Source organism: Diceros bicornis, chromosome 26 (assembly GCF_020826845.1).
Source record: "Diceros bicornis minor isolate mBicDic1 chromosome 26, mDicBic1.mat.cur, whole genome shotgun sequence".
In the NCBI taxonomy this organism is placed as follows: Eukaryota; Metazoa; Chordata; class Mammalia; order Perissodactyla; family Rhinocerotidae; genus Diceros; species Diceros bicornis.
In genome coordinates, this window is record NC_080765.1 from 29850615 (window position 1) to 29874073 (window position 23459).

At 43.3% G+C, this 23459-nt stretch overlaps 2 protein-coding genes across 7 annotated transcripts in view; one reads left to right on the top strand and one right to left on the bottom strand.

The window, feature by feature from the left end:
* The window catches only part of DCUN1D3 (defective in cullin neddylation 1 domain containing 3), a 36820-nt gene extending 34560 nt beyond the window's left edge, over nucleotides 1-2260 (bottom strand). Inside the window, exon 1 of one of the 3 annotated variants that reach the window (XM_058569902.1) lies at nucleotides 2239-2260. The gene's annotated coding sequence lies outside the window, so the exon portion shown is untranslated. Of the gene's footprint in view, nucleotides 1-2165 lie in introns of all 3 variants that reach the window. The other 2 variants (XM_058569901.1, XM_058569900.1) reach the window with 2 other exon arrangements.
* Nucleotides 1881-22231, top strand: LYRM1 (LYR motif containing 1). 4 transcript variants are annotated; one of them, XM_058569906.1, is made up of 4 exons: nucleotides 1881-1967; nucleotides 15559-15724; nucleotides 20017-20109; nucleotides 21242-22231. In XM_058569906.1, exons 2-4 carry the CDS (start codon nucleotides 15566-15568, stop codon nucleotides 21356-21358), a joined length of 369 nt encoding a protein of 122 aa, XP_058425889.1. In that variant the 5' UTR covers nucleotides 1881-1967; nucleotides 15559-15565; the 3' UTR covers nucleotides 21359-22231. The 4 variants fall into 4 exon arrangements, with proteins under 4 accessions (XP_058425889.1, XP_058425887.1, XP_058425888.1 ...); XM_058569904.1 differs by lacking the exon at nucleotides 1881-1967 and adding an exon at nucleotides 2620-2860; XM_058569905.1 differs by lacking the exon at nucleotides 1881-1967 and adding an exon at nucleotides 2985-3625.
* Nucleotides 22232-23459: the final 1228 nt, after the last annotated feature.

The following is a 23459-nucleotide window of genomic DNA, read 5'->3' on the forward strand; positions in this document are numbered from 1 at the left end:
CCCCACCTCTCCACCTCCTTTTACCCCACCCCTTTCTTCCCACTCCCCAGAACTTGCCAAACTAACTCCAGCTAGTTTCTGCACTAGCTAGTCCCAGAAGCTGGAAGGCTCCTGCTCTATCTTTGCATGGCTGCCTCCTTTTTATTTAAGCTCATGTAAGCTTTTTACATAAGGCTCAGCTTAAGTGTCACCTCCTCAGAAAGGTCTTCCTTGACTGAATCCTAGTCAGACACTTTCTATCACATCATTCTTATTTTCTTCAGCACTTAGCAAAACCTGATTTATTTGCTTATTTATTATCTGTCCCCATCTCCCACTCCCCTATAAGCTCCATGAGAGCATGCACCTTATGCTTGTGTTCACCTTTTTACACCCAAGTGGCAGAAACAGTGCCTAGCACTTAGCAGCCAGTTAATAAATGCTCGTTGAATGAATGAATTTTAGACTTTTTATTCAATGGTTCCAAATCAATTAAAGTGTGAACAGCAGTCATTCTTTTCTTTTGTTGCATTTCTGTGAAATATCTACACATGCTGTTACTTGTACAATCAAAGCATTAAGTATTCTGTTTTATCAGGTCTGAAAGCCCTGCTGAGTAGGATGGCATCCGTTATGATAATTCTTCTAGCAATATACATGTAAACTCAGCTACAGAGGGATAGGATTTATGGATACTTTCTAATCAAAGGATCCCTGAAATTTAGGCCCTAGCTCTTAAAGTCCTTCAGAGAAAACAGTTCCAGGTTCAGCAGAGGATTTCCAAAGAAAATATCAACATGAAAATAAGAATCATTACACTTCACTCTGAAATCCTTATGACAGGCTAAAGGAGCGCTACTTGGTGTTTTAAACCAACAGAACATCAACCAAGAGACCTCCTTCCAATCATTCTTTGCTTTCTTCAAATAATTTTTTCACATCCGTTACTGGTTTGTATTTTTCTTTAAAACTAAACTAAACAGATCACATTGTCTCATTTAAGACCACCTATACAAAGAATCAGCTCAATAAATAAGATGGAAATCAGCACAAGCCGAATGTGTCACTGAAGACTTGTGTGCCAGACACACAAAAGGAGAAAAAGATAAAAGAGCTATTGTCCAATTGTAAATACAAAAAAGTAATATTGGGTTTACTGTTCTCTGAAGTGCATCATGAAGTGTGGATGGAGAGAAACACAGAAATCCAGAATTAGCTTAACATCAAATCATTTTGGAAAAGAGTTGACAACATACAAATTCCTCACACACAAAGTATTTAGAGCAAGAGACCTTGATTCCTGGGCTATGATGCCATTTAGGAATCCTTGCAAGGGCTTTGGAATTCCAGTATTCATAGGAGAAAATGCTCATTTCAATCGGGAGCTACCAGATATTGAGAAGTACTCCCAGTGTAACACAGCCTGTAACTGAAGTATTACAAAGCTTGCAGTTAAGATCTGGGATAGAGGCTGAACACCAAATTCAAAAGAGGTAACCAAAACCAAGTGCCATAAAGAAAAGAAAAGAAAAAAAAAAAAGACAAAACACCACGATTACCACCTAGCCACAGAAAACTAAAGTGGAAAGGAGGGGTGTGCATGAGGGAGGATGAGGGGTGAGACGGAATGGAAAACAATTACATTTGTCACCCCGTCCCACTTCCTATACAGGACACAAGCAAGGCCTCCAGCCCCATTACCTCAGGCACAGATGGTTATCGTTTATAGCAAAGGTGCATAGAAAGGCCTTCAGGTCTGAGCCCCTTAATTCCGGGGCTGTTAATGATTAGAGAAGGATGGGGGTGGGGAGGGAAATGAGGGCGGAGGGAGCTGGAGATTCACCCACCACCTCTCGCTTGGGCTCCTACCTCACAGCGCTCACCCGGGGCATAGGACCAGAGTCTGCACCCCTCCAGGGTAGCTCCGGCCCCCAGATCCCAAGGCCCTGGGTTGAGGGGTGCTGGCAGTGGGGTGGCAAGGACAGTAGGTAAGTTTTCTGAGCCCCGCGGCTGACACGCCACAGGCTCCCCTCACAGCCTCTTCTTCCAGAGGGACCAGTCCAGACAAGGAGCTGATTTCCACTCCTCCCTTTCCACCCCCCCCTTCTCGAAGGTACCCAACCCCCGCCCCTTCATCTCTCAATGCGTCCCCTTTTCTCAACCACCAACCCCCTCCCCAAACTCACAGCTGCTCCAGAGGTTCCTCCAGTCAAACCCTTTCTGGAAACGACGGCGGCCCGGCGGGTCCAAACCACCTACCATCCCCGCTCGCGTTTCCAGGCTCCCTACCCCCGCCGCCTCCGCCTCTTCTTCCACCACTGCCGCCTCCTCCTCTTCATCTGCGGCCCACCGGCGGCGGCCGCCTCGAAGCCCCGCCCCCTCCATCGCCTCCTGCATCATCACTTCCGGTAACCCCGCAGGCCGCCCGCTCCAGGAGGGAGAATAGAAAGGGGCGGGGAGGGAACGGGTGGAAGATTGCGTCACGACGTACGAAAACACGTACGAAGCCGTCGCCAAGTAAGGGCAAAGACCTAGCGACCCGGCGGGAAGGCTAGGAGGAGCTGGACTAGACCATTTTTTTGGCTTGAATGGGGGGGAAGGATAGCGAAAGGGGTAAAGGGAAAATAGAGGATGAAGTTGGCTACATTGTTGGGTATACGGCGGAGGGTGGGCGAGAGTTAAGTTTGAGGGAGGCTCGAGACCCCCGACCGAGGACTAATGCTCCCACAGAGGTCAGCCCGGTGGTTTGGTCCGGCCTGGCCTACCGGACCTTGCCCGAACTCCGTGGACTGCGGCTCAGCTGGGCTCCGGGCGCCGCCTCCTCCCAGCCCGCTGGGGGCTGCGGCGCTTCTGTGGGTGGGGAAGGCAGGACTGACGCAGAGTGAGTGTAGGGGATGGAGACGCTGACTCCTGGCGCGGGAGACTGGGGGAAGGGGTTGGCTCCCCAAGGGCAGGGATGGGGGTGGGGGGAGTGCGACGTTGCTAGGAGACGCGCCTGTGTGACCCCAGCCTCTCGAGGGCGGCTGGGTGTCATCGCCTTTGGCCTCGGGAACCTACCAAGGGAAGCGGCCCGAGGGCCAGGAAGGGGAGGCCTGGTTTGGGGACGCCGAGATGCCTGTTTGGGGTCCATCTGAGACTTTTCTGAATCCTTTGGATCCCGGAATGTAAATGGGAGATTAATAGGGGCAATGCCGGGGGCAGGAGGCGTCTAGCTGGGGAAGGTTGACCCAAATGAGATCTGTACAGGTTACGGAGACTTTTTAGGACATTGAGAACCAGCTTCTTAATTCCTTTGGTCCACGAAAGGAGGCGTTGTGCCATGACTTTTTATTCGAGTCCAGGAGAAAGTTAAAAAGTAAATCAATAAGGAAGATATCAGACAGTGAGAAATGCCCCCAAGTCGTAGAAGTCGTAGAAGCTGGGGGGAGGGCCACTCTAAATCGGGTAAGGCTGTTCGGAGGAGGCCAGGTTTTGCGGAGATCTGAGAAAAAGAGGGAAGTAGAGGAATGAGCTTTCTAAGTGGAGAAAAAAGCCAACGGAAAGGCTTCTGAGGAAGGGAACGGCGCGAAGGCCAGGTGGCTTGGAGCAGAAAGAACAAGGGTCAGAGTGGTCAGTAATGAAGTGGCAGGGCCTGATCCAGCCCAAGGTAAGGGTTTGGCTCTTATGTTACCAGAGGGTTTTAAGAAGGGGAGTGACCTGCCCTGGTTTACATTTTTTAAAAAATCACTCTTGGTTGCTGGATAGAGAGGGCTAGAAGTAGTCAAACCTGTTAGGAGGCTGTTGCAGTGACTGGCCAAGGGAGAGGTGATGGTAGTGTTGCCGTCTCATTGGAAATGGAGAGAATTAAATTCAGAATGTATTTTGGAAGTAGAGCTTACAGGACCTGCTGCCGAATTGGATGTGAAGTGTATGGGAGAGGGAGCAACCAATGATGACTCCTAAGGGAAAACAGTTTAGAAGGGAGTATCATAAGTTCTCTTTTGAACATATTAGATTTGATAAGTCTATTAACCATCCAGGTGAAGTTGTCGAGAAGTTCGATATACGAGTCGGGAAAAGTCATAGAGGTAATAAATGTAGAGGTTTATTCCTAGATCACCTAAGAAGACGGTGTAGATAAAGAGAAAGGCCCCTAAACTCCTTGGGGCTCTTTAAATTTACAGATTACCCAGAGAAGGAGAAACCAGCAAAAGAGACTTGTACAGACAAGGCCTCAAAGATAAAAGGAGGCCCCCTTAATATCCTGTAATAATGAGACCCACCCTCATAATTAGTGAGACTCATCCCTCCACTAGCCAGTTTCTACTATCCTCTAAAATCTGGCTCAAGTCCCTTCCCTCCCTCTCTCTCCCGGTTGTCAATGCTTTTGGACTTGTGTGCAGGTGGTTTGTGTCCATTATAGCAAGTCTGACTTTGCTTGTTAATTGTTTGTATGTCTGGCTCCCCCATGGACTATTTCTTCTTTGTGTCCTACTGGCTCCTGGTACAGAGCCTTGCCTATAGGGCCCAGCATGTGGTTGTAGCTAGGTAGGAACACTGTGTTCATAAGATATCAGCCATGGACTTCCACAGCTTCTGACAAAGGGGCTTTTGTCCCTGCTGCTACTGCCACTGCCACCACAATCGACATATGGTCAATCTCATAAAATCTAGAAAGGGCATCAGAAGAAGAGTCAGAAGGCCTGAGTTTCAATCTTGGATCTGCTACTGACCAGCAGAGTGGCCTTGGATAAGGCCTTTTTCTTTGAGCTGAAGGAGTTGGCCTAGATTAGAGATTGCCAACTGGCAAAATAGATATTGCCTGCAAACATATTGTTCGGCCCACAAAGTGATTTAAATTATTTTTTAAATTTACTTGCCAACATTTAAAAATTGGACATCAAAATCCAGATTTTCAGCTTCATTTGGAAATGAGACAATCTGGCAACACCAGCCTGAGGTTCCTACACAGCAACAGTGAACTGGAGCCAATGAGCTGCTTCCCCCTCTGTTTGTGGCTCAGTGCTCAAGTTTGCCAAAGGCCTCTCCCTTCCACTACCTGCCTGACCCCTGTGGGCATTTGATTTGCAATTCTTGGTCTAGAGCTGTGCTGTTCATGTAGTTGTTTAAATTTAAATAAAATAAAAACTTAAAATGCGGTTCCTCAGATGCACTTAGCATATTTCAAGTGCCCAATAGCTACATGTGGCCAGTGGCTACCCTGTTGGACAGCACAGATATAGAATATTTCCATCATTGAAGAACATTCTTCAGTCAGTGCTGGACTGGAGGAACTTGAAGGTTCTGGGGGTGCTAATCATTCCAGATGCATAAAGGTGAACAATCTGCTCCTGCTCTCAAGGAACTATGTCTAGTAAGGAGCTCCAGTGCCTCTGCAGATGAGAAAAGTTGCTTATTTGATAGTTATTCAATAGTTGGAGGGTACTTGAAAACTGTTGTGAAGGCAGGAACCCCTGGGCAGAATGAGGTTATTTATCAGATGGTTCGATCAAGGGTCAGGTGCTAGAAAGCAGCTGTATCTAGTGTTATAACTACAGCCCTTTTTGTCAGTTTCTTAATGCAGTTCCTTAGGAAATTATCACAAAGGAAGGATTTAAATGTTAATTTAAATGTAAGTGTTTTGTGTTCTCTAACTTCCCTAGTTCCCATGAGGGGTTGAAATCCTGGGTAGTTATGAATGAATGACTGGAGTTGATCATTAGCGTTGACCTAGTTTTCATCTGTTTCCATCGCACACGCGTGCGCGCGCGCACACACACACACACCCTCACCCTCACCCTCTAACACCACCTCCTACTTCTGGTAACTGGTTCCCACCACCTCTGATTGACCCTTACCTTGTCTTTATCTTTTCTTATATGCTGATAAGGAAACAGATACTTCCATTTATTTTGAATTGAGGAACCAAAACTTGGTTTCCAAAGATAGCTGTATATCTCTTGGTTACAATAGCCTGATTGGAGTTCCCCTGACAAGTATAATCTTTTGAGTGCTCCAGTGCTGGTATATTTAGAATGAGTGTACTTGCCTCATATGATCTTGTTTGGGATAGTTTAGAAGTCTTTCAGACACCAATATTTTCTGTTTTTCCTTGTGTTCTGAAGATTTCCCATATTACAGGGCCTCCCCTAATTTCTTTTCCTTTAAGTAAAATAAAAATACCATCTACCCTCTCCTCCCTGCCCTCTATCTCTGACACACCATATTGTCACTTTCTATGTAAAAAGATGCTGTTTCAGAGAATAGCTGTGGTATGATTAAGTACGCCGCACAAGCATATCCTGAGATCTGCAAAACAATGTGTGGCATTACACTTCCCTTTTTGGATTCTAGTAACCAAAAACTGAAGCCAGGACAGGAAACAAGTCCGTGGTGTGTGTGTGTATGGAGGCGAGGAAGGCTAGAGGACAGAGATGTGTGGGGCACAGTTTAGCTTGAAGGTTATTTGATTTGGGTAAGGATGATACCGTATAGGATATGGATGTATGCCAGAAAGTAGGGGGTATAACAGATCTAGGAGAAAAGAACAGCAAAGGATAAGCAAGGGGTAAGAGATAAAGGAAGGAAAATAGGAAGGGAAGCCTGGTCATGCCTTTGGTGTTGGCACCTGCATTGTATTTCCAGTAAGAAGCATGAGCTGTGGTCTGAAGATAAGCAGTGCCTCCAACAGGGTTATTTACTCATACTGAAGAACAATAGCCCTTTGCTGTACAGGGATTATTAATGATCAGAGGGAAACAGATTTAGGAAAATCCATTGCTACCACAAAGCAGTAAATTTGCCAACAAGCAACACATTTCTTTTCCCTCCTCTGCGGACAAAGCTTAGCATAGATAAAAGAGGCCTAATTGTTCCTCCTTTATTTCCTCCTATTCAGGTAACATTTGCCTATGTTAACTCCTGATGCTAAGTGATTTAGGTGGATTATCTCATAAATAATCCTTTCAACCTTTGAAGAAGGTTCTATTGTTACCGTTTTACATTTTAAGAAACCGAGGCTCAGGAAGCTTAATAACTTGCCCAACGTGGTGAAGTTAGGATTCAAACCCAGGTTTGCCCACTCCAGAGCCCGTTAATTCATTGTTTGTATTACATCTCCTTTTCCTTACACGTGTGGAAAAACTTTGAATGCCTAAAACCAAGACAGTTATTCTCTTCTCTGCTATCAGGGTAAGAAAATCTGTTTGCTTTGGCATTATGAGAGCATTTCAATTCCGTAGAGGTTTTCCAAATGACAAAAACTTTAATTTTCAGGGTTGGTTTTGACACCTAATCGTTTATTCCCCCAAAAAGATTGTCTTTCAAGAAAAAAAGTGTGAGAACCCCATTTTCCTAATGGTTCTAAGTTTCACGGAAGCATAGTAAATCATTTCATTCCAGTGGACAGACCCTAACTGGTCTTTATAGAACTTAAGAGTGAGGGTTACATTATAGCTGTGTATTTTATACTGCCCTAGATGGAACTGATAAGACCTCCTCCCCAAATAACACTGAGTCCTCAATTCTTTATCCTGACACACAGAGTGCCGCTCTTGAAAACATCATTGTGAGGGTTAATTAGTGTTTGCAAATGCTCTAGGGTCTTCAGTTAGGAAACCTGGTCCAAATACCATCACATATATCTCAGGATGAGAATGGACATTACCGGTGACTATTCTGTGTGTATAAATTTATTCTTCCAATAAATATATTTCAACCTCCAACTATGTGCCAAGTCTAGTAGTGTCATGAATGAGACGTAATCCCAACCCTCTTCTCTTCCCCCCACCACCACAACACACACAGTGGAGGAAGAAAGGTAAGTTTAACAGAAAATTACAATAGAGTAGGAGGAACATTATGATAGGGGTATGCTAGAGGTAGCCAGGGAACACATGGCAAGGATGCTGACCCAGTCCCAGTGTGAAGACGAAGGCACCCTGCAAAAAGTGATGGAAGCCAAAGGAGGAGAATCAGCAGCTAAGCAAAGAAGGAATATTTTAGTTGTGTGAGTTGGGGCCTTCATTTGGCAAAAAGAAGGGGTCGCAGATCTAAGGAGATAGGGCAGCAGGACATGGGACAGGCCACCACTGGTGAACAGTGAACACTAAGACAATGATTTTCTTGGGCAAGTTTCACATTCTCCACCCTCTCCCCCCTTCACTGCTTCCCCCCCCCCCGCACCCCCTTAAAAATTATAAAGTAGTTGGGAGAAAAATTTGACTACATTACATTCGTTGGTTATAATGAGAGAAAAAAAAAATTCCACCTAGGGGCAGATCTTGAAAGACAGAGTCTTTCCTTCCACCTGGGGCTTGAAAGTCAGTTCATTCCTGTTGCCTTTTCTGCCCCTTGTTTATATTGCAACACTTCTTCAGTAGAAGGGAAAGCCTCATGAGAGTCCAACATTTGGAATTTTGACATTCCTGAGACCAGAGTCATACTTCTATAAATTTCATCTGGGGAAAGGGAATTTTCGTCTCTGCTCTTAAAGTCCTTAATGTTCATGCTGTGATGCTCTTTCCAAAGGTGGGGGAGATTGTTCCAAAAGTAGGGAAAAGGGTGAAGTGGATGAAGCCCCTAGAGCTAGCATATCTTCCCATAGGCCTCCTGTAAAACAAATCTAGACATACCAAGGGCCTGGATGTGCTGTATAGAGTGGGTTCTTGGAGCCTACCCAGACTTGCGCTCAACAGGGAGTGGAAGGGTGAGTGGGTGGTGCTTTGGTGTTTTTTTTTAGGAGATTGATCACTGCCTGTTATGAGTCCTCATTACTGACTCTAAAATAAAAACAGGGAAAAGCTTATGGTCAGAGAAATAATCATCCCGCTTTTTTGACTCTTAATCCCAACTCTTCTGTCAATTAGGTGGCATTAGGCAAGACTCTTCACCATCTGCAAGATTGGTAAAATCATAACTGCTTAGGATATAGTTTGAAATCCAGCAGATTTTAAAAGATGTAAATCAGACCGTGATACTCCAACTTGCTTAAAATCTGCCGATGTCTACCTTCTGTTCTTAGACTATAAACCAAACTCCTTTCCAAGGCCTACCCTCTCAGCCTGTGCTGGATTCTGCCCACCTGTGGCCTCACTTGCCCCATAGGCTCTCCCTGCATTAACATTGAAGTTGGTTCCCATCTCATAGCCTTTCTTCCTGCTGTTCCTCTTCCCTCCATCACCTTCCCCTTAACTCTTCCCATTAATAGGCTCCTTCACACTGTTCAGGACTCAGCTCAAATGTCATTGACTACTCAAAATAAAATAACCTCCACCTCTACTCATTTGCATCGTATTACTGTTTCATTCCTTGAGATCACGTATCACTGTCAGAAATCATTCGTTTTTCTTGTATATCATCTGCCTCTGCCACTAGAATATAAGCTGTAGGAGGGCAGGGACCATGGCAGCTTATCACTCTATCCCTAAAACTGCACGTGCCTGGCACATGGTGGGCACTGAATAAATGTTGAATGGATGGATGGATGGATGCTTGGGAGGAAAGAGTAAGGCCCGTAGGGTGGTAGTACTGTAATGAGCCCTACTGTCTTTTCTATGATGTCAGCTCCCTTTGGAGTGTTGGGGACAGGGTTGCTGCAGGGATCAGAAGAGCAGAGCAGTCTGGCCAAGTGCACAGCCTCCTTTAGGGGTGCTAGGGTGTAACACAATATTGAAGAAGGGCAGTTGCAGAGGAGGGGGAGATGCAGGTGGTATATGGGAAACCTTATAAAAAGGTTATTGTAATTCATATCAAGGTGCAAAAAAATGGTCTTTTGCTCCTTGTAGGAAGGGAATAGGATTGTTTAGTTCCCTTTGTCACAATTAGGTAAGCTCTTTAAAGCAATCAACAGCCATTCAGCCACAGTTACTGAGATTGAGTGGCCTATTCAGTGGTTGAAAGTTTGGGCTCTGACTCCAATCTGGGTTTGAATCCTGGCCCCACCTACTCCTAGCAATGTGACCTTGCACAAGTTACTTAACCTCTCTTTGCATCAGGTTCCTCGTTCGTAAAACAGGGTAATGGTAGTATCTACCTTACAGGATTGTTGTGATTATTATGGGAGTTAATATGGTAAAGCACCTGGCAAAGCCTCTGCACAGAGTAACCATAGCTGTTATTATTATGCAAAGCAACCATAGCTGTTATTATTATTACTCTAATGAGCAAAACACAGTCCCTGCCCTCCAGGAATTCGGAGACTCTGAGAAGACAATGAAATTGCAAAAGAGCAACAGCTGGCTATGATAGCAGCAGAGAAAAGGGAGCTCTAGAAAAGCTTGAGCAGAAATAGGTGTCTAGGGCGGCCCCGTGGCTTAGCGGTTAAGTGTGTGCGCTCCGCTGCTGGCGGCCCGGGTTCGGATCCCGGGCGCGCACCGACACACTGCTTCTCTGGCTGTGCTGAGGCCGTGTCCCATGTACACCAACTAGAAGGATGTGCAGCTGTGATATGCAACTATCTACTGGGGCTTTGGGGGGAAGATTAAAAAAAGGAAATAGGTGTCTACTAGGTGGGCTGGGGTGGCTGGCAGAAAAGAGGCATTCTAAGTGGAAGGTCAGCCAGGATAAACAGCAGGGTGTGACACAGCAGGATGCTGAGAGCAGCACCTTCCAAATTTCTGTTTTTCAGACTCCACATCACAATTTTTGCTATTACTTACCTATATTTTAAACCAGCTTTTAAAATTTTATAATACATTTACTTAAAGGAAGCTCTCTATCAGTATAAAATTGACATCACTTTCAATCCTGGGTTTGATGGGCTCTTCTTCTAATACACATTAAAAGAATCACAACTAAGAAAATAAATATTGGTATTGTACATCAAAAATCACCTCCCCACTCAGTCTTTGGGACAGCTGCTGTAGGGGAAACTTCTCCCAACTATGACCAGAGGCCACAATGCACTGGCAGCAGCATTTGTCAGCCTTTTCTTAGTGGCACAGGCTGCACATGGTAGATGCTTGGTAACTCATTTTATCTCAGTACTGTGTTTATATGTGAGGTACAATTTTAAGAAAAAGAGGCCAGTTTCCAGTCACATTTCCTTCCAGGCACACTTTGTATTTCTTATCTTTCTTCATTCTGGGCTTTTGGGGTTAAGGAGGTAATATGAAGCAGAGTTTGAAGAAATGTCAGTCTCAGCATAAAAGTTATAAAACTTTAACTGTAAAAATTCTATAAGAAGAGACTTCATGGCCAGTTGAGACCGCAGTTTGATTGTGGTCCTCTAAACCATTTGATATTCCTGATGTCTCCCGTGGGACAATCCCAGCAGACCCCACTGCATCAAGTGAACCCCTGATACTAGTGAAGAAGGAAAAGGACTCCTTGGCCTTGCATCAATAGAGGGAGATCATTGATAGTTTTAGGGGAATAAATGTTGGTTTCAAGGCGTTAAATCCATGGGAAGAAAAACACTTAAGGAAAAGGCACTTTTTCTAAACAAGTGCTTCCTAGGAACAAAGACAAAAATGTAAACCAAAGGGAAAAGAGCTTTTGAAAGTTTTTTTATATTTCCGATTTTGTTTCTAGAATCACAAGCTTTCTGTAGCATGAGATATTTTCATTTCTTTAGCAAACAAAATTCCAATTATGTACCTTGCTAGGTGCTTTGAACTTAGCAATAAATAAGATGGATGTGATTACTGTCCTCACAAAGGTTAGAGTCTATTGGAGGAAGACAGACATTAACAAACCATTACTCAGTGATAAGCTACAAAGAAGAAATACAAGGGGCCATGGGAAGGATCGACAGACAGACCTGATCATGTGGTTAGGGGAGGGAGGGGGTTTCCTGAGACACCCATGTTTTCACTGGGAACTCAAGGATAACTAAGGGTTGGTCAGGTAAACAGGAGGGGGTCAGGGGAGAGCCTTCTAGGAAGAGGGAACAGATGGGTATGTACCCCTAAGGTAAGAAAGAACATGATTCCCTCAAAGAACTAAAAGAAGTCCATAAGAAAAGAACAAAAGAAGCATTTTTCTGTACTTGCCTTTTCTCTCAAGACTTGGAAGGAAGTGATAGGCCAGACTACTTAATAGTACACCATGGGGAATACAGCTTTAGACCCTTCTCTCTGGAAATCTTTGGGATTTAGGTTTCCTTTTGGGTCACCTGATATTGGACAGGGAGAGGGAGACATCACTCATCTCCCTTTGAGGATTAATTTTCAAAACACTTAAACATTAATTAAAGTATTTTGAAAATAGTCCTATTAAATACCAGTCGTTAGTTCTGCTTGTTACCTTGAGTACCCTCACTGCAGGGCTTGTGTATCAGATTATGGTATGTGATCAGTTACAGTTTGAAGCTGTGGTTCTTAGAGTAGTAGAAGGAAACCAATTAAAGTCAGACTTTGGAGAAGGTTGCTGCTGTTTTAATATGCCAGACCTCCCTCACTTTCCTCCCCAAGTGTCATGCAGTCAAGGAAGTTTTGTCTGTTAATGACAGAGAAGTGAAGCAATCGTTAATAGAAGTTAGTTACAGACTCCCTGCCCCTCACAGGAACTGACTCACGTATTTTCATGTGAAACCATGGAGTTTTATGGAGAGCCAGAAACTCAGAAACCTGTTTCCTTACCAAGAAAAATGTCATCATCTCATCTGGGTTTTGATTACGATTAGCCACAAAGCATGATGTTCTCTTTTGGTTTTTATGAATTCCTTTTAAGCATCGTGGACATCAGAATTGGTGTTGAATATAACTTTTGCCCTTTTAGCTTTTGAATCGGATGAAGTAGTGCTTTCAAGCTTTTCATCAAATGGTTAAGCCTTGGTTCATTCCTCGTTGCTCAAGAAAGGTCATCAGGGTCAGGATACGTAGGAGGGGCAATCATATTCGAAAGAAAAATTCTTTGTAAGACGAATTCCGTGCAGGTGCTTAGAATTTCCGGATAAACACACCTCCTTCCAGCTCTCATCTGCATACTTTAGCTGTCCAAATTCTCACAAGCTCAGGAAGGACCACCCTAAAGCGTGCAGTCGCCATGTACTACCCCTCCCGCTTGGGTTGGGAGTGGGTTGTGTTCCCAAAAGGCGATGAGCAGCCTACTTCCCGATCCTGATGAGCCTGTTTGAGGATAGCCCGGGACTCATAATGAGGTGTCCCAGTGCCTGGCCCTGCTACTCACTCGCCAAATCGGTCCTCCTTGTCTTCCCAGCCTGCCCTTTTGTTACAGAGAGTACAGTATTCATTCTCCTAACTCTGACTAATCAGAACCCTCCAGTAGTGGGACTTTTTTCCCTATCTTCCCTGAATTTCTTTTAAATGTAGACATAAATAGTAAAGAAGTAGTTTTTGAATATGTAGAAAAAAGAAAAGGAAACACCTAATGTCCATCAACAGAAGTGACAAGTATATTGGGATATCTTCACACAATGGACAGAACTGCAGTACTGAGAATGTATCAACTAGAGCTAAATGTAACAACATGGGTGAATATTACAAATATGAGCAAAAAAGCAAATTGCAGGGGCTGGCCTGGTGGCACAAGCGGTTAAGTGCGCACGCTCCGCTGCGGCGGCCCGGGGTTCGCCAGTTTGGATCCCAGGCGCGCACTGATGACCGCTTGGCAAGCCATGCTGTGGCGGCGTCCCATATAAAGTGGAGGAAGATGGGCATGGATGTTAGCCCAGGGCCAGTCTTCCTCAGCAAAAAAAGAGGAGGATTGGCAGATGTTATCTCAGGGCTGATCTTCCTCAAAAAAAAAAAAATTGCAGAAGGACATAGTACCTTTTATATATATAAAATTTTTAAACTTGCTAAGCAATACTATACAATGGTAAGTGTAAAGATATGTGTGAGAAAGATAAATAACAAATTCAGGATAGGATTTCATCTCTAGGAGAGATGAAGGAGAATTTGATTTTGAAGGGGTACAGTGGGGGTTTCAACTATATATAAATTTATTCTTTAAGGTCCATTGTGAATATATGGCTGTTAAATATATTATTCTCTATATCTTTTGTATATCTGAAATATTTCATAATAAAAATAACTTAAAGATGACAGGAATTTAATTTTTAAAAATACAGTTAGCTTTAGGGAATATACTTAGGTTGGTTCTCATTTAGCCAAGTCCTCTGAAATTAAAAGTGTTTTGGAGTAAAAACCCAGAGGGCCTACAAGATCTTCAGTAATCAGAAAGACCTTCTATTATACTCATTGTACAGTTCTTATGTGGACAAGGAAGTAGACCAACAATTTTCAGAAATATTTTCAACAAGGTTATGATGAACTAAAAAGAGAGGTTGCAATCTCTGGGTGGAATTGAGCCTGCAGACTTATTTTGTTTGGCCTTCATGGTACTCATATTTTCAAAAATATTGAATGTGTCTTTTTGTGTCTGTGTGTGAGGAAGATTAGCCCTGAGCTAACATCTGTTGCCAATCCTCCTCTTTTTGATGATGAAGATTGGCGGTGGGCTAACACCTCTGCCCATCTTCCTCTAATTTATATGTGAGATGCCTGCCACAGCATGGCTTGATGAGCCGTGCATAGGTCTGCACCTGGGATCCAAACCTGCGAACCCTGGGCCACCGAAGCAGAGTGGACAAACTCAATCACTACACCACCTGGCCAGCCCCATGAATGCGTCTTTTTTGAGATTTCATATTTTAAAAATCTGGATTCCTACCTATTTATTGTTAAGCTATCAAGAAATCTGGCATTCCTGGGGCCGGCCCTGTGGCTTAGTGGTTAAGTGCGCACGCTCCGCTACTGGCGGCCTGGGTTCAGATCCCCGGGGTGCACCGACACACCGCTTCTCTGGCCATGCTGAGGCCACGTCTCACATACAGCAACTAGAAGGATGTGCAACTATGACATACAACTAGCTACTGGGGCTTTGGGGAGAAAAAAAAAAAGGAGGAGGACTGGCAGAAGATGTTAGCTCAGAGCCGGTCTTCCTCAGCAAAAAGAGGAGGATTAGCATGGATGTTAGCTCAGGGCTGATCTTCCTCACACACACAAAATAAATAAATAAATAAAAAGAAATTTGGCATTCCTAGGCCCTCATTTCTACATGGCAGCAGCTGGCTGGGGCTGAGTAGCAACTGTCACCTTTCAAGAGGGCACTCCTCTCCAGTTGGCCACTGTCCCCATCCAGCCAGGTTCCCTCATTTTGTTACCTACCAGGCCCCAGAGGCACTTGAGTTTGCAACCCCTGCAATAAATGCAAGTTCTGACTTAATTAGAAAATTCACTTATCCTAAATGTGCCTTCTCCTAGGCACTCAGATTAGTGATATAATTTTACCAGAATACACACTAGAAGCATCATTCCTAAGATGTTCTGGTAAAGAATTTACCAGTTTAAAGAATAGTAAATATGAATTTTGGTTTTACCATGTTTGTAAAAATGGCTGTCATTGCAATTGGCATGGTTGAACAACGGGCACCTGTGGGATGGTGCACAAGACCAGCTGAGAGAGAGCTGGTATTCCAGCGCCGTTCTGGCCATGCTACCAAACAGATCTGTTGAGAAAGAGCAATTATTTCTAGACTAATTAAAGAGCTTGATTAAAAAAATGTACATCTGCCTAGCTGCCTACTGTCAAATTGAATTTTTATGCAAATTTTCCCTCTTCTATTTTGGTGAGACTGAAGATGACAACAGCAACACGACAAGAAGTTCTTGGCCTCTACCGCAGAATTTTCAGGCTTGCGAGGAAATGGCAGGCGGCATCAGGGCAGATGGAAGACACCGTTAAAGAAAAACAGTACATAGTAAATGAAGCCAGAATGCTGTTCCAGAAAAATAAAAATGTAAGTCGGCCCCAGTTGGAGATTGCAAGGAGGAGAACAATTTCTTGTGGTGTTTTTTCATTTCTTTTTTGTCCTAAAATTGAGAGGACTGAGCAGCACAAGACGCAGTGACAGAGCATGGGGCAAGAAGGGGCCAGAGGCACAGCCTAGCTAGGTTGCCCAACCACTGGGGAGCAGAGCCCAGCCCGGGTTGCTCTCTCGCTTGTTTCAGGTCTCAGTCCAGCTGGTAAGTGGCTCAGCATCCTCAGAAGACCCCATGAGCCAGGTGACACGAGTCAGGCCAGTGAGAATTTTCAGGAGAGGAGCACTTCCTTACACACTGGGCCTGTTGCCGACCGCTCCCACAGGAGCTGCACAGTTAAATTTTCTTTTTCAATTCAGAAGTTATTCAAAGCCTCCAAGTTATAAACCATTCAGAGGGAAGAGAATAGGATTAAGACACAGGGTTCCCCTCATAACTTAGCTTTGAACTCAAGCCTCTTTGGCTAGCAGACTGAGTTTGCCCTTTGGGACCACAGAATTGGGTAAAATAGTGCCTCCTTTAGCGAGTTTTAACGGAACAGCACACCCAGACCCCAGGGAGCCGAAAACCATTCATAAGAGGCTTGATTTGACCCATCCCAACAAACCATAAAGCATTAGCTCTTAGCTCCGTAGGAAGACTGTCTGGCAGTAAGCATGGAAAGAGGCTTTCAGCTCTTGACTTTTCCTGCCTCCTTCTCATTGATCTCATGGATTCAACGCTGTCACTGTTCCCTTCATGAAACTTCCTGACAGTCTAGTCTCTTTACTTTTCCCTCTCTGACCCCTGTCTCTGTCTCCTTTTTGGCCCTGTCTTCTCCCCACACCCTCCTGCCAGCTATAGGGGTCTGCTGAATGTCAGCCCAATGTCAGCCCTCTGCATTGAGGCCTGAGGAGCGTGCAACCACCTTATGGTTCTGGCTCCCATATCTGGATACCCAGCCTTGGCCTCTCACCAGCCACCTGAAGGCCCCAACCACAGGCATAATGGTCCAAAGCAGAACTGATCTTTCCACAGGAACACCTCCCCTTCCCAGCTTGCCCATTTCTGTCATAGCTCCTGTCGCCACTCGGCAACTCTTTGCTCTCATTCTTTTCTTCAACAAATATTTGAGTGCCCACCACGTGCCAAACACCAGACTAGACATTGGGAATATAAAATGAGCAAAACTGAGACAGGGTCCCTCAAAGGTGTTTCAGAGTTATATGGAAAGAAATGTAAAATTACAATTGGGATAAGCGCTACAAAAGACACCCTCCCAATCTACAGTACCTTTCCCTTCTTGGAATCCCTGAAGCCTCCCTGCTTTATAAGGCCAGCCTGCTTGTGAAGCTTCTCTCCGCCCTTCTGAGCCTCCTCCAGCTTCTCCAAACTTTTTCTGCTCCTAGTGTAGACCACGTGTGCCACAGCAGAGTGTATGTACCCTCTGAGGTCTTTGAACAGTCCTCTGAGGAATGGAAATAAAATATTGCAACTTATTTTATTTATTGCATTCTTTACAAATATCTATTTTGTGTATATTTATAATGAACTTATTGGTACATTTAATGAACTTATTACTACATTTATAAATCAGTATAAATACGTATATGGGAGCTGTGGGCTCAGAAATTTTTACTGAAAGGAGTAGACGATCAAAAAGTTTGGAGACCACTGACCTACACCTACTCCTAAGTAGTCATATTCTCGTTTTCTTCTTGTTTGTTTCATTTATGTTGGTGTGGTCTCCCCAAACAGATTGTCAGTTATTCGAGCACATAGACAATGTCTTACATGGGCCCTGCCCTGTGGTTATAACTAAATTAATGAGCATTTACAAATACTTTGATTTCATTGACCTTCTCCAGGAAGTCTTCCTCAATTTCTCTGCCCTCACCCCACCCCATAATTGTTCCTATTCTGAATTCCTCTATAGCAGTCTGCAGCAGTCATTGCCCTCGTTGATTATATACCACTCTGCCTTTTCTGTAGCTTCCTGTGTCGGAGTTGTTGTTCTGCCCAGGTAATAACCTTGATAGGCAAAGGCAGGGACCATGGCCTCACAGTGTCCAGCCTGGTGCTGAAGATATCATAGTAGTACATGCCCAGTAAACCTTTGCAGGCTCACCCACCTGAGGACTGCTCAAGACCCTTTGGGATTGTAGTTATGGCAATAATCAATCCTTCCTTTGCCTCTGTTTGAATTGGCCCAACTGAGCCAGAGGGAGGTGTATGTGCCAGTGATGGTACATGAGTGAGATTATTTTGTTGGGGGCGTGGGGTAGGGGGTGCATGGGTTTTTAATTTTAAGATATATACTTGTTTTACCATATATTAGAAAGAAAATAGAATATCAGACAATTTCACAAATTCTGTGATTAGGAGAGAGTACATTTAAAGAAAAAGTTCAATATTAGTATAGATGGTATGGTATATAGATATGGCAAAATCATGCAGGCAGCCTCTGAATGAGTGAATTTGGAAAACTCTAACCCAAACTTGTTTAGATGGGCAGCTGGAGCCCTAGGAGCCCTCAGCCCCCTTAACCATATCTTTATCAGGGGCTTCTTCCTCCCCAATTCCTTATGCGGACATAAGTAGTTTCTTCTAACCTCACTTGCTGTAAGAGCTTAATAATAATCCAAAGGTATCTCATGAGTTGCTCTGAATCCTGTTGGGCAAATGGGAACCTGGAAATCTATTCTCAAGGTGGACATTAGAACAATAGCTTCTTTTTTTTTTATATAATTTTATTTATTCATTTATTTTTACCCCCAAAGCCCCAGTAAATAGTTGTACGTCATAGCTGCACATCCTTCTAGTTGCTGTATGCGGGACGCGGCCTCAGCATGGCCAGAGAAGCGGTGCGTCAGTGCAAGCCCGGGATCAAACCCGGGCTGCCAGCATCGGAGCGCGGGCACTTAACCGTTAAGCCACAGGGCTGGCCCAGAACAATAGCTTCTGAGAAGCACAGAGGTCAGAAAGCTGAGCCTCTGCCCCAAGGGACTCAGCTGTGATTCTGTGCATTGCAGTTCCTGGAACTCTCCTCTGCCCCAAGAGGTACCATAGGACAGGAATGCCCTTGGAATTTCCAAGCCACGCCGGCCCAGACTTCACTGTGGTTGTCATCTGGGGCTGATGCAATCCCAGCTCTGCTTTGAGGCCCACTTGCAAACTCTTAGCAGAGCCACGTGTTGACTCATTTCCCATCCTCGGAATGAAAGTGTTTCTTCCCTTCTCCTACCTGGTTTTCTGTTTTTCAGAATGAACTTTTCATTCCTTTACTTGAAACTGGACTACCATGATTTGACTATTTTGGAATTTCAAAAGTCATTTCTTCCTCTTACTAATGAGCAAGACAGTTTACAGTTCAAAATAAGAGGTGGATCATTCTCCAATATCTTACTCAGGGGCTTTGTAGACAGCATTGCTGAAGTAAGTTAAAATTGGGTTACTTTAAAGTTTGATCACCATGGGGAGGGTGTGGAGAAGCACTCTCCTTCAGTGTTGGTGGGAATGTAATTTATAGAATATTCCTGGGAATGTAAATTGGTGCTATCTCCTAGACGGTAATTTGAATCTAGAGGGAATATCTGTGAGAATTAAAAATGCATGAACATATACTTTGTGACCCAGCAGTTCTCTCTCTAGGAATGTATCTTTTAGATATATTTTCAGGTGAGCCAAAAAATTTTTTAGAGGAATCCATAATAGAATTGTTTATAATGGCAAAAGATTGGAAATAACCTAAATGTCCTTCAGTAGAAGATTGGTTAAATTATGATACAGCCTTATGCTGGAATTTTGTGCAGCTGTTAAAAAGAATGGGGCAGCTCTATACGTGTAAATATAGGAGCTTCAAGTTGTTAGTAGAAAAAGCAAGGTTGAGAACAAAGTGAGCTATCATTCTGTGTGAGAAAAAAGAAACTAAGTATGTACATATATGCTTCCATATGCATAGAATGTCCCCAAAAGGACAAACAGGAAACTGCGGATAATGTTGTCTCTGAGAAGAGAAACTAGGAGACAGGGGCAAGAGGGAGACTTCGCTTTTTATTATGTCCTTTTGTATTATTTGAGTCATTTTTACCTTGTGCTTGTATTACTATTTCAATAATTTTTAAAAATTTAATCCACAGTAAATTTTATATTAAATTGTTTTTGAGATTTCAAATTATCCATATTTAATTTCCTGGCTGGTGAACTGAAAAAGTTTAAGAAAATGTACATCTATACTTTATGTAGCATTAGAAAGATGCTAATAGCCTCACCTGTTTTCCTCTTTTAATAGCTCACAGACACAGACCTGATTAAACAGTGTATAGATGAATGCACAGCCAGGATTGAAATTGGACTGCATTACCAGATTCCTTATCCAAGGCCAGTAAGTGTGACTCCAGTTAACATATGGTGGATACTTATCCTTGTCAACCCAGTTATTTCCAAGAATGTGTACCAAGAAGGCTAGTGTTTGCCAAGAAGTCTAGAGCTCCTGTGGGAGGCATGTTGGAAATAAGCTATCCTTGCATGCCGCCAACCCATCACAACAAACTAGAATGTCAATGAATGTCTGATTTCTCCTACTTGTACAACTTTCCCACATATGGAAGGGAAAGCCAGCTCACATTTTTATAGCTTTCTTTTTTGACTTTCACCTTTTTTATGGAAATATTTTTATTTTTCTTGTTATAAAAGACAGGTTTGTTGGTAATAAAAGAATAAAGTTCAAACATTAAAGGGATGCATAAGGTAGACAGTGCAAATTGCCAAAAAGTCTCACCACGTGGAAGTGATGCTGTTAGACTGGACCATATGAAATTGCCAGTATTCTACTCTTGACCTACAAAAACAGCGATTTTATGTTGTATTGGCTCAACCTAATAGTTTGGTAATATATCTGTTAATCTTTTTTCCTATATTCATGTACGTACATTTTCTTTACTTAAAGTACATGGGATCCTGAGCATACTGTTTACTGCCTACTTATTTTACTTTATCTCTTCTGGACATCTCTGCTCCATCTTTTTAAATGGTTGCATTGTATCCTGTTGTAAGAATGGGCCATAATTTAACCAGTACCCTTTTAGTAGGCATTTAGGTTGGTCCCACTTTTCCACTAAGCACAGAACATCTTTGTACACACACTTTTTTTCTCACCTTCTTTGGATTCTCATCTCACTGTGTGGTCTGTGATCATTTTTTCCTCTGTGCAGGCAATATGGCAAAGAAGAGCACAAGCTCTGGACTCACACAGATCTGGATTCAAATCTTGGCTCCACCACTTAATGTATAATCTTGAGCAAGTTATTTAATTTCTAAGCTTCTATTTTCTTACCTATAAATACTGGAATAATTCCTTATGAGATTATTGTGAGGATTAATGTGTGTAAGGATTAATGAGTCAGTGTAGATTTAGTGCTTAGCAGAGAGCATGGTACTTAGTAAATCCTCAATGAATATAAGCTGCTGCAATGATTATAATTCTTAATATTATCATTATTCTTATTCTTATTCAGATTCATCTGCCTCCAATGGGCCTTATCCCACTACGAGGCCGGGGACTTCGAAGCCAGGAAAAATTGAGGAAACTTTCCAAACCAGTATATCTCAAGTCTCACGATGAGGTTTCCTAGCCCAGAAGAAAGTATATTTCTCTGAATGAGGAGCCACTAGTTCTTGAATGTAAACCAGATGACAAAACCCTTCTCCTTGATTAGGGGCAAAAATTCAAATATCTTCTTAAAAACCTCCAAAACATTGGTACTCACCCCATGATGTATGCTCACACATCCCTACAGTTTATCAGGGTCCTGCTGCCTGAGTGGACGGCACTAACCATAGAGGTCATGGACCTTACATCCTCACTGAAGCATCATTTGGAAACAAGACTAAGATTTGTGGGAGGAAGACTGAAGAACGACAGAGCTTTTCATGGGAATGCCATTCACCAGACATGCCAGCTGATTTGAAGCAGCTGCTGGAAGTTCTCATGACTACTATAAAACTGTATACCACTCTCAGAGTATTTTTAAGTTACAGATTTCCCGAAAGTAGGCTTTTTTTTCTCTTTTGTTGTCTTTTGACCCCTGCAATTTCCAGATAAACTCCAGATAAACCATAATTATTGAATTTTATATGAGACCTATCCCTGCCCCTGACATACACATACACAAAAGCACGTCTTAGTTAAATGCGTATGTTTACTTTATCCTAAAGCATGTGATTACTTAGGATGCACTCAGAATCTGAAAGGCTCACTTGAAACTCATACTGCATTCATTATGAGTATTTTACCTTAACATGATTAGAAAGTACAAGGGCCAAGCTGGCTTTCAAATTATGTCTAAACATAAATGGACTAAGGAGAGATCAAAACATGAAGATTTTACACCCTTACATTTGCGGAGTCAGATGAGATTCCCACGGCAAGTCATTTGTACATCAGTATCATTCCCTCTTAGCTCCAAAGAGGATGCGCAGCACCAATAAAAACAAATATCTATCAATTTTGGTCTCTCTGTATTCTTTTCCAAAATGGCCTTGTGACCCTCAGCAGCAGCAGTTGATAACTTCCTGCCCGTACGTAGATTTAGGATTCCCTTGTCACACAGATCTTCTCATTCAAAATAAGCATTGTTTCCATCTCGGTACCTGTGATCAGGAGCCTACTTTTTCATGCTCAGGGTAAGTACTGCAGGGTTTGGCAATGACATAGAGAATATAATACTGTATCAGTGGAGTAATAGCATATGCATATTTAACACAATTGCAGCTAAAGGCCTTTGGTAAAGAGAGAGAAATTTAAATGGGCTGGCAGGTGTGCTGGGCATTCAATGAGCACATACCGCAGCCTGGCTTGAACTGGGAGACATGAATCTGCTGTTCCATCAGTCACTCTCCTTCCACCTGGTTTGTGTGGAAGCATCTCCCTGCTGAGAGGTGGTTCTAACATTTAAGGATTTCTCATGCAACATAGGGCCTGTGAACTCGAGCCAACTACTTCATCTGGTAGTTAACCAATGAAACAGTGATCTGTTCTTGCATTGAAGGAAAAGCTGGCTGTGATGGACTGAGTGAGACATGGCTTGCCTGTCTCCATCCTGGTCCCTTTCTAAGTAACTCAAGGTGATTTTGACTGTACAATTTTTGTCTTACTCTGTTGAGTGTAGCAACCTTCCCACCCAGCCTCCTCCAAGATGGAAGTCCATCTAATTGCTAGCTAGCCTCTCAGTATCTTCTGTGTGCCAGGAATCTTACCTAAATGTGAATTTTGTATGCCTAGCTTTCTTTGCAAAGATGCGTATCCAATTACACAAAAACATAATTGTCAATTTCCTACCAAACCTTCCATGTAACCTATATTTGTTTGTAATAGCTTTTTTTTTTTTTTCATCTTCTCTGCAAGACTATAACATCTTCATCTTTGGTCTTTTATAGGAAGAACCTATTTCCCTACATCTCCTCTTTGAATGAAATTTTCTTCCAATGTTGACAAGGACTGAAAACTATAACTACTACTCAGCTAGATTTTGCAAGAGCAAGGGCTAGCTTGGTAACAAGGTTTGTCTGATGTCATCTGCTGAGCTATGTATAGGCAGGGCCTGCAGCTTCTCACCAGGCTGATCGCTGGCCATCTCTGCCCCAGGATTCCAGCCTCTAACTCACCAGGATTTCTGAAGAGCATACTGCTCTTTCCCAGCGGGAGACATTAATTACCACATTGGCCCCAATAGA